The 16,536-nt window shown below is 41.9% G+C and overlaps 1 protein-coding gene across 1 annotated transcript in view; it reads left to right on the forward strand.

The window, feature by feature from the left end:
- The window catches only part of FAM237A (family with sequence similarity 237 member A), a 66,521-nt gene that overhangs the window by 40,316 nt on the left and 9,669 nt on the right, over window positions 1-16,536 (forward strand). Inside the window, exon 2 of the mRNA XM_044304908.1 lies at window positions 9,733-10,147. Coding sequence (XP_044160843.1) covers window positions 9,748-10,147 — 400 coding nt within the window. The 5' untranslated portion in view covers window positions 9,733-9,747. The remainder of the gene's footprint in view (window positions 1-9,732; window positions 10,148-16,536) is intronic.

A 16,536-nucleotide genomic window follows, 5' to 3' on the forward strand; every position in this document is an offset into this window, starting at 1 on the left:
TGCAGCAGACCCTCACCCCTAATGTTTTAGATGGTCAGCTCAGTAGCAGGCCCTCGCCATAATGTATTTGGGGGTCACCAGCAGGCCCTTGCTCCTAATGTTTTTGAGGGTCACCAGCAGGCCATCAATCAATTTTTCTACGGTGTATGATGTCCTCCTTTATGTGTAATAAAAGGTGTATTGGAGTGCCAGTTCCTTCTAATTTTTGGAAGCTCTTTCACTTACTGCATAGGCTTTATGAGTGTAGGAGTCCCACTACCTGAACAATTGTACCACAATACGAATGAGGCCCTCCATTAAGTGATATACAGGTTGCATCAGAGTGCCTCTTCCTTGTAATTTTTGGTAGCACTTGCACTTTATATTCAAGTAAATGTACAGGAAAGAATGTTTCCTAACAATTTTTCCCCTAAAATCGATTTTATCTTCAGTTTTGTGCATATTATTGTCAGTCTGTAAAAGTGGCGTACTACTCAGACAACATCATTCCCAGCAGCAACCTGGGAGTCCAAGATGCATGCAGACATCCTCCCCATGCTGTTCCCATTTCAGTGGTTTCCATCAATTACTGACCATTTCCTATGAACCAGACACCCTCCCCTCTTCAGAGCAGGGGGTGCCTGGTTTAATGCTTGGGTTCTCCCAACGACTTCCATTGTGCTCGGGTGCTCAGTAGATCGGCATCCCGAGGTGTTCGATCCGAGAACCCGAACACCCGAGCACTTTGGTGCTCGATCAACACTAAATTGCACCACTAAAATTATCCTGTGCGCAGCTGCAATGTTCTTGCCATTGTCACTGACCACATTACCCAGTTGTAGCTGGTGGGGAATCCCTGCCCATAACAGCTGCTCCCATATGAAAGATACCCACACGAAGCTTAGCCTTACTGCCAGAACAGTATCAGCGGAATCACAAGTTCTCCAGCTAACCACAATAGAAGTAGATCTGTCTTGGGCAAACATTTTATTATGAAGACAGTTTTTTCAGAAAAAATGCGCAATTGGACAACCACTGCAACCAAATATAATTATTACAAATAGGTTACACAAAACATCGACATACACATAAACGGTAATTGAATATACTATGTTAAATAGACCCGGAAAGAGTAAGTAAAAACCCACTCAGTGTACATGAATACACCAAACAACAAGAATGAACTGAGATTAAACGGGTATATCATCAAAAATAAATCCTTTATTGAATAAATGACATATAAACGAGAATGTGAGACAACAGATAAGCACAGGCATATTAGCACAGGTGAAACATGGGGGAAGGGGTAGAGTATAAAAAAGGAGATAGAAAAAAGGAGTACAATGCCTCACAAATTTCTGCATGTACTACTGCAACCACAAATATTCAGTATATGGGGGGGGGGGGGGGGGGGGACGACTTAGAAGTACTAAAGTGCAAGTGCAAATGGTAAAACACCATATCAGTAGATGGTTACAGACTACACCGCAACATATGGATGTGTAATAGTTCCAAATATGGGACCATACAACAGCCAAGAAAGAGAGTTAAAGTTCAAGTGCATGAGGAGTCACCACATCAATGGTCAAATATCACAATTGTAACTGTGGTGACAACCTCCATATACATACAAATATGGCTCAGGTGCACAGCAACATCCACCTATGGATAACCCAAGTGGGTATAGCTAAACAGCTAGAGCCAGTAAACACATCCCCCAAAGTCCACAAAAAACATAGCATATCTACATACCCATGATATGGGGATATACACCTCAGGAGAGCCACGTAACCCCGACGGGAGTTTCAGCGGATGCCTTCGGGGTTACATGGCGCGTCGGGGTTACGTGGCTCTCCTGAGGTGTATATCCCCATATCATGGGTATGTAGATATGCTATGTTTTTTGTGGACTTTAGTGGATGTGTTTACTGGCTCTAGGTGGTCGCATATTTGGAACTATTACACATCCATATGTTGCGGTGTAGTCTGTAACCATCTACTGATATGGTATTTTACCATTTGCACTTGCACTTTAGTACTTCTGAGTAGTTTTTTGCCCCTATATACTGAATATTTGTGGTTGCAGTAGTACATGCAGAAATTAGTGAGGTATTGTACTCCTTTTTTCTACCTCCTTTTTTATACTCTACCCCTTCCCCCCATGTTTCACCTGTGCTAATACGCCTCCTCAGATGTAGCCATTTTTTATCTGTTGTCTCACGTTCTCGTTTATATGTCATTTATTCAATAAAGGATTTATTTTTGATGATATACCCGTTTAATCTCAGTTCATTCTTGTTGTTTGGTGCAACCAAATATATGCTGCTGTTTTTAATGCTGGAAAATACACGTTTGTACACTTTTAGAAGCTTTGCAATAGGTTTTATGGGGAAAATGAATGTGCAATTGGAGCCTACACACCATGTGCCTTCCCCGCAGCACCTCCACGCTGAGCCACGGGGACTCCTTCAACCTTCTCTCTTCCTCCTATGTGATTCTGTGACCAAAGTCGTGAGTTAGACCTAAAAATCAGAGACAAATCTGTCACATGTACCCTACTCATCCTTTTTTGCCAATCTATTTGGAGGATATTGTAAACAATAAAAAATATTTTACTTGCATCCTAATTTGAGTGTGCAGTGGTATTTTTTGCTTACTAATGGCTTTGGGATTACACCGACTCCGCTTTGCACCACACAAACGGACATAGAGTCCAGCCCAACAATACTATTGGACTATCAACTCATGATGTTATTTGGTGTATCAGAAGCTTCTAGGCTATTTCATCATTTTCTGGAATTTTCCAAGCTAGTTGAACCCCAGTCAACTTGGTGTATGTAAATAAATGATGAAATAAATAAAATCTGGAATAAATCATTGTCTCTAGCATTATTCTGATATTTTACTTCTTTAAATATATTAGTGATCCTAACTGAGCTAAGAGAGGGGATCTACCCTAGAATTAAATGCCAGGAATTGTAAAAACTGTATTTTACTAGTTAGTTTTAATGAATGCAGCAAAGATGTATGTAAACTAAAAAATATATTTCTTTGCACAAACTCCTATGATGCAACTTCCAACAAAAATTCAAATAATGCTACCTGTGAACCTCAATTAAACATTAAACATCCATTATCCTAATTCAGAGATGTCAACTTGGGAGAGCCTTTTACATGGGAGTGGCCTTTTGAGGAGCATAGCTAATCTACTATTTAATATACAGAAGTAGTGGTGCTATTCTAACCACATTTTATTGTTGAGCGCAAATATTCGAATTGCGAACTTTATTTGAGAATATCGCCACTTTGAGAATTCGCAAATATTTAGAATATAGTGCTATGGATTAGTATTCGCGAATAGTGCTGAATATTCTAATCGCAAATGTATCACAAATATTTTACATTGCTGATTTTCGCAATCAAGTAAAAAATGAGTGGAGATCATGAATTCTCGAATTTGCTAATTTATGGCAAATATTCAGCCAAACATTCATGAAATATTGTGAATTTGAATATTGCCTATGCTGCTTATCACTAATGTGCAGTTCTAGATCCATGCTCAGTACCTAAATCCAGCACCAGAAATATATACAGCATCAGAACCAAGATCATTCCATAAATACAGCACCAGAACCAAGCTTATGACATAAATGCAGCACGAGAACCAAGCTAGGTATGTATATACAGCATTAGTTTGAAGAACATTTCATAAATACAGTACCAGCACCAAGCTCAGGACTAGTGTTGATCACGAATATTCGAATTGCGAATTTTAATCGCGAATATCGGCTCTTCGAAATTTTGCGAATATTGCAAATTTCGCTAAATATATTCGTAATTGCGAATATATTTGATTTTTGTGAAAATACCAATTCATGCGAATTTTCATGTGGAAATTAGTATGCAAATTTTATGCAAATTTTCGCAATCAAGAAAATGATGCCTGGAGATCATGAATTCGCGAATTCTCAAATATATGGCGAATATTCGCCCAAATATTTGCGAAATATCGCGAATTCGAATATTGCCCCTGCCGCTCATCACTACTCAGGACATAAATACAGCATCAGAATCAAGCTCAGAACACACACACAGCACCATAACTAAGCATGGTACATCAATTCATCACCAGAATCAAGTTCAGGACATAATTACGGAACTACAACTAAGCTCATTCCATATATAGAGCACCAGATTCAAGCTTAGGACATAAATACAGTACCATAACCAAGCTCGTTACATAAATACAGCACCAGAAAAAAGCATGGTACATATCATATCAGAACATAAACACAGCAACAAACCAAGTTCAGTAAGCATACAGTATATAGATGTCTTCAGCGTTTTGCTTTACCAGTACATCCATACCCTATATCCTAACACAATCTCCTCTTAGTACCACAACCTTTACCTAAATATAATAGCGGCTCACCTCTGCATCCTGTGGATGGAGATGTGATTGAATGCAGAGGGTCCCAGAAATCAGGTGAGTCAACGCAGTGACCAGGTACCTGGGAAAGAGGACCCAAACCCAGGTGACTCCTGGGAAAACCAGACAGTTAACATGTCTGTCTAATGCTCTACCTACTTAGATACTATACTTTTTAAATTTTGTATTTCTTTTACTATTATTTAAAGGTATGTATGTGTGTATGAATGTATGTCTGCTAAAAGAATAGGCACCGTCGCATATACAATCATGAAATTTGGTACATTGGTACATCAGGTGTCCGGGAAGGTTTTAGATCGGGTCTCAGCTCTCTAGCACGTACCGTTCCTGAGATATTCCCAAAAAAATGCAAATATGGCACATCACATGACCTACATTATCCAATAGAAACCTACAGTTCTTTCTCTTCATATCCCAACTTCAAATCCCAACTGCCATACACACGGTCACATGTCTCTTATCAGCCAATAGAAGCTCGCAGGTCCTTAGTCTCCACATACATACAGTTTTACACCAGGTTTCTATAACAAACCAACCATTTTTCTTCACTGTTGCAGGTCAGCCTTAAAGGGGCAGGGCACTGTGGATGACACTGTTAAGGGAGCGTAGTGCTGTGGGGGTCACAGTTAAGGGGACAGGTAGGGTGGCCACTCAGGCCACCCTTAAAAGATAAACTTAAATACCCCCCCAGGTCCCGCTAAGCCACGCCCCTGATCAGGTCAGGCCATGCCACCTCCAACTCTGCAGCCAACAGGGATTGAAAAAATGAAGGTAAAATTTCTGTCAGCTGCAGGGATGGGAGAGAGGGTGACTTTCTCCCTGCAGCTCACACTTAGACAGCACAGTGCTGCTGTCTGAGAGTGAGCTGTTCAAAAGGACCTCCCTGTGTCCGTCCAGGTCCTGCGCCAGACGGAGGACAGGGAGTTTGAAAGCCTGACTGTCAGCCTAAAACCGGACCTCTGGCCACCGTAGGGATAGGCTGCTGTGAAGGTCACTGTGGATGTTACTGTTAAGGGGGCAGGGCGCTGTGGAGGTCACTGTTAAAGGGGCGGGTTACTGTAGATGTCACTGTTATAGTGGATAGTGTTGATATCTTTTAACGACACACACAAACATTAAAGAGGACCTTTCATGGGACCAAACATTATAAACTAAGTATCAGGATATGTAGGGCATAGTGCAAAGATCTAACTGCACTTACTATTTTTTCTGGGTGAACCTTCGTTCACCTGCTGTGGCCCCCGTTGTATTCTCCCGCCTGGTATGCCAATTTTAGCATCGGAGCAATGAGGAGGAGACTGAGTCTTTCTCCGTGGGCGTCTCCTTTTCCCGCCTGTACACTGTCCAATCGCAGCAGAGAGCGTCACAGCCAGGGAGAAAAAAAATTCGCTACAGCCAGGAAGAAGGAGACGCCCATGGAGAAAGACTCAGTCTTCCCCTCATTGTTCCGATGCTAAAAGTAGCATACCAGGCAGTTAGATCCCTGCCATATCCCCTATGTATCATGATAGTTTATAATGTCTGGAGTCTGGACCCATATAAGGTACTCTTTAAATGAAATGTACAGTGGGATGCGAAAGTTTGGGCAACCTTGTTAATCATCATGATTTTCCTGTATAAATCGTTGGTTGTTATGATAAAAAAAACCTGTTAAATATATCATATAGGAGACACACACAGTGATATTTTAGAAGTGAAATGAAGTTTATTGGATTTACAGAAAGTGTGCTATAATTGTTTAAACAAAATTAGGCAGGTGCATAAATTTGGGCACCACAAAAAAGAAATGAAATCAATATTTAGTAGATCCTCCTTTTGCAGAAATTACAGCCTCTAAACGCTTTCTGTAGGTTCCAATGAGAGTCTTTATTCTGGTTGAAGGTATTTTGGACCATCCTCTTTACAAAACATCTTTAGTTCATTCAGGTTGATGGCTTCCGAGCAGGAACCGCTCTCTTTAAGTCACACCACAGATTTTCAATTATATTGAGGTCTGGGGACCGAGTTGGCCATTCCAGAATGTTGTACTTGTTCCTCTGCATAAATGCCTTAGTGGATTTTGAGCAGTGTTTAGGGTCGTTGTCTTGTTGAAAGATCCAGCCCTGGCGCAGCTTCAGCTTTGTCACTGATTGCTGGACATTGGTCTCCAGAATCTGCTGATACTGAGTGGAATCCATGCGTCCCTCAACTTTGACAAGATTCCCAGTCCCTGCACTGGCCACACAGCCCCACAGCATGATGGAACCACCACCATATTTTACTGTAGGTAGCAGGTGTTTTTCTTGGAATGCGGTGTTATTTTTCCTCCATGCATAACGCCCCTCGTTATGGCCAAATAACTCAATTTTAGTTTCATCAGTCCACAGCACCTTTTTCCAAAATGAAGCTGGCTTGTCCAAATGTGCTTTAGCCCACCTCAAGCAGCACTTTTTGTGCTGTTAGCGGAGAAAAGGCTTCCTCTGCATCACTCTCGCATACAGCAGCTCTTTGTCAAAAGTGTGCCGAATGGTTGAACGATGCACAGTGACTCCATCTGCAGCAAGATGATGTTGTAGGTCTTTGGTGCCGGTCTGTGGGTTGACTCTGACTGTTCTCACCATTCGTCACTTCTGTCTATCCGAGATTTTCTTGGTCAGCCACTTTGAGCCTTAACTTGAACTGAGCCTGTGGTCTTCCATTTCCTCAATATGTTTCTAAGTGTGGAAACAGACAGCTGAAATCTCTGAGAGAGCTTTCTGTATCCTTCCCCTAAACCATGATGGTGAACAATCTTTGTCTTCGGGTCATTTGAGAGTTGTTTTGAGACCCCCATGTTGCTACTCTTCAGAGAAAATTAAAAGAGAAGGGAAACTTACAATTGACCCCCTTAAATACTCTTTCTCATAATTGGATTCACCTATGTATGTAGGTCAGGGGTCACTGAGCTTACCAAGCCAATTTGAGTTCCAATAATTAAAATGACAACAGTGCCCACATGTATGCACCTGCCTAATTTTGTTTAAACAATTATAGCATACTTTCTGTAAATCCAATAAATTTAATTTCACTTCTCAAATATCACTGTGTGTGTCTCCTATATGATATATTTAACTGACATTTTTTATCGTAACAACAAACAATTTATACAGGAAAATCATGATGATTAACAAGGTTGCCCAAACTTTCGCATCCCACTGTACCTGTTCAAAGCCGGGTCCTTCTGCTAGTTTTATATAAAACTCAAAAAGAGCATGGATACTAATCAGTGATGTGTTTCACCAATCAAATAACTTTTGTGGGAACAAACAATTGGGTATGTTAAAATAAAACATATGGATAATGTAAAATGAATGTCAGATCCATCCCATGCACATTGTTTGCTGATCACTCTGAAATATGTCATTTGTATGTGCATACTTCATATTATGTGTAATTTAGGTCTCCAGCAGAATGTAAATTGCTTGTCCTTATAATAAAAAGATGTCAGTGTCTGATAATACATTGCCCTTAAAGGGAACCTGTCACGTTGTTCCTGAATGTGTTAACTCTAAAATGTAAATGTTATCATTGCTAATTAAAGCTAAAATGGACCACTCAAAGGGAAGATAAATATCAGCATATGGAAGTACACAATAATAACCTAAAAAAGAGAATCTAACAGTAACCAGTTGTAGCTTGCAGAACAGAGGGTTCTCTACCAATGAATCATCTGACAAACAATGACCATAGCACCATATCTGTCCGCCAATACAGCTTAGGCAGAATCGTCAACAGGATACACTGCCAAGCAAAAGGGTAACAATGTTTTGAACTTTTGACTTTCAGGCTTCATATTTCACCATCCATTACAGCTTTGAACATGAGACTACCATCATTCTATAGACAATCATCTTGGCTACCTCATACATAGAATGGACTTGCAACTATTTAGCATATGATTATGTAGATTCTTGTCATGTAACTGCATTGTTACTGTTTTGCTCCTAAAATTCTAAATTGTAATTTTTATTATTTTGCTGCTTATAACACTGCCTGAATCCTTTTGTGCATATTCTCAATGAGATTCAAGCATGTCTTGCCAAAACCTGTTCCTAGGTCTCTTCTACACGTTCCCAGTGTTGGTACATACTGGTCAACTCACTTGGGTACGAATAAAAATTTTTCTTCAACTCTACCCACAAGTGTTCGATGGGGTTGAGGTCTGGGGTTGACTGTGGGGGGCCAGTCCAGCACCTCTACTTCATTGTCATGGAACCAGTTCTTCACTTATCTCGACGTATGTTTTGGATCATTGTCCTGCTGGAACACTATGTCGTCCTTTTCATACCCATAGTACTCTAGTGTACAAAGTAACTCGTCTTGTAGTATACTCACTTATAGCTCAGTATTGAGACCACCATTGATCCTGGTCAAGTATTCAATACCTTTAATGTGTAACAACCCCATATCATCAGGATTCCTCCACCGAACTTCAATTTCTCGATCTGTTAGTCCCTTTTTCCCTTGTTTCTTCCAGACCCATTTGCACCCATCAAAGCCCAGTCTATTGAATTTTCTCCCATCACTCCAAATTCCCTGTTTATACTTTTTGCAGACTTGAGCAGACACTTCTTTTCTTGTAATGATATTGAAGTCACTATTCCAGACTTGTATAATACATATTGCACGTTGCTTGCATGGACGTCTGTGATCTCACTATTACGAAGCATACGAGCCACCTCCACTGCCTCGTTTGTCGTGCCAGAACTGATAGACCTTGTGATGAACCACCAGGAGCAAAACAGTAACAATGCAGTTACATGACAAGAATATGCATTACCAATCATATGCTAAATATCTAATCATATAATTTATGTATGAGATAGCGAAGATGATAGTCTATAAAATGATTCTAGTCTCACGTTCAAAGCTGCAGTGGATGGTTAGATATGGAGCCTGAAAGTCAAAAGTTCAAAACATTGTTACCCTTTTGCTTGGCAGTGTAAATATCTGCTTACTATACATCAGTCAGCCCCTCTTGCTGTCTAACATGCTGCTGTCATATCAGTATGTAAGTTCAATGTGTCAGGCTTCCTTAAAGGAGATTTGTAACATCAGGACTAAAGTTTGTGACAAAAAAATATTCATATTGGCCTCTGGATATTTTTACTAGACATGGTGCTCCTATGTCAGCTTCCGTGACCTGGAATCCATGAAATTTGTGAATGAGTGAGCAAAGTGTTGTGCATGAATGATTTTTCTAATCTGTCATATAATCTGTTGCTGTAAATGCACCCTTAATCTTGTATTAATCTTATGTTATAATTTTTTATTTTCATTTAAAGAGCACTGGAAGTGACATGAGCACTGGACGTACTGGACAAGGATACTATAGCATGCAGCTAACATGTTCACTGCTTTTCCTGGGAATATTTTGCATTCATACCATTTGTTGTCAAGGTCAAGTTGACCCACTTGCCTTGGGTCGTGCAGATCCTCAATGCTGGGAGACATCAACAGCCATCTTACTGGAGATGAAAAAGCCCCGGTTAGCTGATTCTGTGGCTGGATTCTGGGACTTCATGATATATCTGAAATCATCTGACAATTTTAAGCATGGTGTTCTGTTTTGGGACCTAGCACAACTTTTCTGGGACATCTATGTGGACTGTGTACTCTCCAGAACACATGGACTGGGCAGAAGACAGTTAAAAGAGGAAGGGAAGAAAATATCCAATTTTGTTTCACAATTCACATCAAGTAAGTCTATTGAGTTGTGGCCAAAGGAGACACAACACATGCAGTATACATCCAACATATAAACATCTACTGCTCGACATGGATATTACAACGTGTGAATTATAACAAGACAATAAAAATGATATAACAAATACATGTGTGACCTCTTCATAGTGCCCCTCTCCCCCCCCCCCCATCAGTTGAATGGGCACCCCGTAATTCATTGACACATTGGGGCAGATGTATCAAAACACTCTAATAAAAAAACTTCCTTTCTTACCCATAGCAACGAATCACAACTCAGCTTTCATTTTACCAGAGTAGTTTAAGAAATGAAACCTTAGCTATGATTGGTTGCTATGGGCAACAAAGGCAATTTTTCTTTTAGACAATTTTGATAAATGAGGCCCATTAAATCCTCTAAACTGATAGATTGCTTTTTCCACTGTCTTTTAACTGTGGTTAATAGGAGAGGTTACTCCTAATAATTGCAGTAATAGATTTATTCCTTAAAGCCACTTTCAGAGAAGCGAGTTGTACACCCCACACTCAGAGTGTTAATATAACACAGCTCCCGTCCTGAACTTCCAGCACTTCCAGGGTTGCATAGCATCATATTGATTTATGATGCTATGCAACCCCTACAGTTCTGGAATTTATTGGATAAGACTGACAGCATTATTTCAGCGTTATACAATACATTCTACACCTCTAAGGGTTATATAGCATAATACATAAATATAATGCTAAGCAACCCCAGCAGTGCTGGAAGTTCAGGACGGGATCTGTTATACTCATACTCCGAGTCCGGTGTGTACAACTCGCTCATTTGAAAGCGGCCAAAGACTATGTTTAGATGTTCCGTTTTTGAATGCATTTTGTGAAGCTAAAGACAGAAATGGATCATTAATTGGAGGACATATATGAATTAAATGCTTAGTCTTATCTTCTTTTTGAATACTCTTCTTTTTGGAAACCGGACAAATCTATTATGCTGGCCGTAGACTTCTATTATGACGGAATGCCTCTAAAGGCATTCTGTTATGTATTCCATCATGGAATTGCATTATGGTCCGTGGTAACAGAATACATAACGCAATTCAGCATATAACTGAAGCCAAACTTCAAAACAAGTTTTGAAGTTCGCTCATTCCTTGTTCTGGAAGAGTCCCATTAAAGAGGCTCTGTCACCAGGATCAACCCTATTAAACCAGACATACTTGCTGGTAGGGCTCATAATTCTGTTTAAAACGATACCTTTCTTTTGCTGTACGATAAACAGCTGCAGAGATATCAGTGTTTTTATTCCTATGCAAATATGAAGTTCGAGCACCAGAAAGCGAGGCTGAATGCTTTGAGCACTGCTTTGTAAAACCCCCTGTGCTCTGCACGCTGCCCCCACCCTTTGCTTGACAGGGCTCATTAAGCTGAGGGCAGAGCTGTGTCCTAGCATGCAAATATCATATCACTATGTACTATAGCTTCACCACACTGAGATCTGCTCAGAAAGCTAATAAACCTGTCTCTGCTTTATTTACAGGCACAATATATGATTTTAAAAACACTAGTAATATATGTTAGCTTGTAAGCATAGAAAAAACAAGTATCTATGTGTGGTAATATTATAACTTAATGTTTAAGTGATTAGTTTTACATGTAGAGATCCCAGGTTTGAATTTTGGGAGAGACTTCAAAGTTTTTTCCTTCCGATTTTTTTTCCTTCCACATTTATCCCATAAAAAAGTATTTATCCTTATCCTATTGAGAATATTTTGTTGCAGAAAGCTAATAAATAATACTGGTTTCTTTCTAATCAGATAATGTGTCTGTAAATAAACAAGTGATAGGTTTTAGGAAAAAAAACACAATATAGTAAGGCCTTACTATTATTATTTATTTTAATATGATTGGATATTATTTTAGTATAGCCTTTTATCATGAGTTAAGTAAAAGAGAAAAAAAAGTAGCAGAAAAAAAAACATGTATTTCCTGGGACTTAAGCCTAGAATCTCTACATGCATGGTAGCCCACTATACCACCATGCTATAATATTACCATATAGAAAACCATGTTTTTTCTATGCTTATAAGTAAAGCTGTGGGAATCTAAGCTGATGAAGTGGAATTCGATCCGAATTGCGAATTTCCTCACGGTTCATGGTAACTAATCAAATTTTTCCTAAAATGGTGGCTACACGTGTGAGGACTGAGGACATGGGGCAAGAAACTCTGGGAAGGCAGGATCACCCAGATTGTCATGCCTGCATGCAGCCAATCAGAAGCCAGCCAGCCTTGTGATGTCACACTCCTATAAATATGGCGGCCATCTTACAGTCAGACATTTTCCAGCGTTCAGAGTGCAGGGACCGACGTGTTAAGGCGCTAGGGACAGCAGTTGAAAAAAAAAGACAGAAAAAAAATGATTTATAAGTGCAGGGAAAGAATAGGGAGGAATCATTTCACAGCATCTTAGTGTAGAGAGAGACATTAGTAGGCACTAGGGACATTGATAGGAAATCGATTTACAAGTGCAGGGAAAGATTATTTGGGGATCCAAATAGCCATTAGACAGCTCTGTCATTCCAGCTATTTGTTATTGGGCTGCAAGTGATCTGTTGAAAAGCCTTTAGTGGCTTATATCTTAGCATCCTACATCAGTACTACAAGAAAAATATATATGCATTTCACTTCTGCAGTTATTTCTGGTGAAAACATATAGGGGCGTATTTCAGTAAAAAGAAGAAAATACTATACGCACTGCACTGTTGCTGTTATTTCTGTTGAAAGCGTATAGTGGCCTATTTCAGTCCAACAAGAAAAATATATTCTCAGTTCACTTCTGCAGTTATTTTTGGTGAAAGCGTATAGGGGTATATTACAGTAAAAAATAATATATATATATATATATATATATATATATATATATACGCACAGCACTGTTGCAGTTATTTCTGGTGAAAGCGCATAGGGGCATATTTCAGTAAAAAAAGAAAAATATATACGCACTGCACTGTTCCAGTTATTTCTGGTGAAAGCGTATAGGGGCGTATTTCAGTACTACAAGAAAAATATATTCACTCTTTAAGTTTTTCCTGGTCAAAGTGTATACGGTCGTGTTTCAGTGCAAGAAGAAAAATATATTCTCAATGCATTTCTGCAGTTGTTTCTGGTGAAAGCGTATAGGGGCGTATTTCAGTAAAAAAAATATATATATACGCACTTCACTCTTTAAGTTTTTTCTGGTCAAAGCATTTAATGACCTATTTCAGTCCAATTAAAAAATATATATTCTCAGTTCACTTCTGCAGTTAATTGTGGTAAAAGCGTTTAGTGGCCTATTTCAGTGTAAAAAGAAAAATATATTTGTCGCTTTTAGGGGTGTTTTAATTTCCGTTTAATTTGTTTAGTTCAGCTACAAGTAAGTGAGGCAGAGAAGTGCCAGGCCATGCACAGAGGAGTAGCAGACGCCTGAATGTTTCTGGCGCAAGCAGAAGATTGCAGCCGAGTAAGGGGGCGTGCCAACAGGAGTCGCAGCGAGAGGCCTGAGCTCCCGGTGTCATTAAGCAGTCGTGTCTTGACCAGCAACCCAGCAGTTTTTAATTGGTTTAGGCCTCTTTCACACGGGCGTGTTGCCGTATTGCGGACCGCATTTGCGGATCCGCAATACATGGGTGCCGTTCCATGGGTATTCTGCAAATCCGGAGATGCGGAATGGTGCGGAACGGAACCACGGAACCCTACGGAAGCACTACGGAGTGCTTCCATGGGGTTTCGTCCTGTACTTCCGTTCCACAAAAAAATAGAACATGTCCTATCTTTTTGCGGAACGGCCGGATCGCGGACCCATTCAAGTGAATAGGTCCGCAATCCACTGCGGCTGCCTCACGGACTGTGCTCGTGCATTGCGGTCCGCATTTTGCGGGCCGCAGCAGAACCACGGGGCACACACGCCCGTGTGAAAGAGGCCTAACTCGGTCATCCACGTCGTCCCAAGTGACATCAGACACCCCTAGCCAACAGTCGATGGGTTTATCAGACACAACCCTCAGTTGGCATGGCCCGGGAGCAGGCCCTGTGCCCTCACCTGTCCTCAACCTGCCTTTGTCCTTTTCTGTTCCCTCACCGCAAGAAGTACTATATGCTGTGGGCTCAGCTCCACTTTTCATTGAGGACAGTTAGCATCTACTAAAGGACAGTCAGCAGCTACTGCCCAGCCAAGATATGGAGCCAAGTAATGATGAGGAGAGAGGTGCAGGAGCTTGTCTTTCGAGTGATCAGGCTCCTGACCCAGAGACCAGAACAGACACACCGTGGCAGTATGCAGTATAGATGTAGGCCGGGAGTCCCTTCGAGTCACTTGCGCAAATGGCCCGATGCATGCTCACTTGCTTGCGTAGTGACAGTCGAATTGTCACCATTCAGCAGAGGGATGACTTATGGCTCTCTCACCTTGTTGGACCCTCGCTACCGGTCCAGAATGGGGGCCTTTTTTACACCCACTGAGAGGGAGGACAAAGTGAACTACTACAGAGACATCCTATGTAGTCAGTTGGTCGCTGCCTAACTGTGCCATTGTCCATCCTCTCGCAGGTCTGACTGCGGGGGCCCTTTGTGCTTACATTCCACTGCCATGGCTGCTGGGGAATGGTGGGTGGCAGGAGCAGTACCAGCTCCATCAGCAGCAGCTTGAGTCTACAGTCACTGATGAGTAGTTTTCTTCACCCACATAGTGAAGAAAATACTCACCAGCAGCAGTAGCAGGTAGACCTGCAGCAGGACCTGAACCAGCAGGTGGTGGCATACTTAGACAGCACCCTGCCAATCCACATTGAAGATCCGCTGGACTACTGGGCAGCCAAACTGGATTTGTGGCCGCAACTAGCAGAGTTTGACCGGGAAAAACTGTCTTGCCCGGCCAGCAGTGTGGCATCAGAGCGGGTGTTTAGTCCACCCAAACGTTGGAGAGACTGACCTTTGTCAAGATGAATCAGGATTTCCAACCACCAACTCCTGTTGCATCAGACTTAATCATCCATGGTGCCATACCAACACTTTTATAAAAGAGACCAGTTTATTCTGACTTCCTACCTCAGCTACTACTCTGATGCTGCAACCCGCCTGATGCCACACATGTGATGCCAAGTGCTCCTTCTTTCACCCACCTCCGTCAGCGGGTACTGGTATTGCTACCCATTGCTCCACTCTGTTACCGGGTCACTTTGTGGTCTCCTAATGCTGCTGAAGCTACCATCTCCACACTATGTCACCTTGACACTCTGTGGTATCCTGATGCTGCTGCTGCTGCTGCTACTGCCATCTCCACACTATGTCACCTTGCCACTCTGTGCTGTCCTGATGCTGCTGCCATGTCCACACTATGTCACCTTGCCACTCTGTGGTCTCCTGATGCTGCTGCCATGTCCACACTATGTCACCTTGCCACTCTGTGGTATCCTCCTGCTGCTGCTGCCATCTCCACACTATGTCGCCTTTGCCACTCTGTGGTCTCCTGATGCTGCTGCTGCTATCTCTACACTATGTGACCTTGCCACTCTGTGGTATCCTTCCTGCTGCTGCCATGTCCACACTATGTCACCTTGCCACTCTGTGGCATCCTCCTGCTGCTGCTGCCATCTCCACACTATGTCGCCTTTGCCACTCTGTGGTCTCCTGATGCTGCAGCTGAAATCTCTACACTATGTGACCTTGCCACTCTGTGGTATCCTTCCTGCTGCTGCCATCTCCACACTATGTCTCCTTGCCACTCTGTAGTATTCTCCTGTTGCTGCTGCCATCTCCACGCTATGTCACCTTGCCACTCTGTGGTATCCTGATGCTGATGCCATCTCCACACTATGTCACCTTGCCACTCTGTGGTATCGTCCTGCTGCTGCTTCCATCCCCACACTATGTCACCTTACCACTGTGTGGTATCCTCCTGCTGCCATATCCACACTATGTCACATTGCCACTCTCTGGTATCCTCCTGCTGCTGCCATATCAACACTATGTCACCTTGCCACTCTGTGGCATCCTCCTGCTTCTGCCATTTCCACTCTATGTCACCTTGCCACTCTGCGGTATCCTCCTGCTGCAGCCATATCAATACTATGTCCTCCTGCTGCTGCCATCTCTACACTATTTCACCTTGCCACTCTGTGGTATCCTCCTGCGGCTTCTGCCATCTGCACACTATGTCACCTTGCCACACTGTGGCCTCCTGATGCTGCTGCCATATCCACACTATGTCACCTTGCCACTCTGTGGTATCCTCGTGCGGCTGCTGCCATCTCCATACTATGTCACCTTGCCACTCTGTGGTATACTCCTGCTGCTGCCATATACACACTATGTCACCTTGCCACTCTGTGGTATTCTCCTGCTGCTGCCATATACACACTATGTCACCTT

Source organism: Bufo gargarizans, chromosome 8 (assembly GCF_014858855.1).
Source record: "Bufo gargarizans isolate SCDJY-AF-19 chromosome 8, ASM1485885v1, whole genome shotgun sequence".
NCBI classification, from domain to species: domain Eukaryota; kingdom Metazoa; phylum Chordata; class Amphibia; order Anura; family Bufonidae; genus Bufo; species Bufo gargarizans.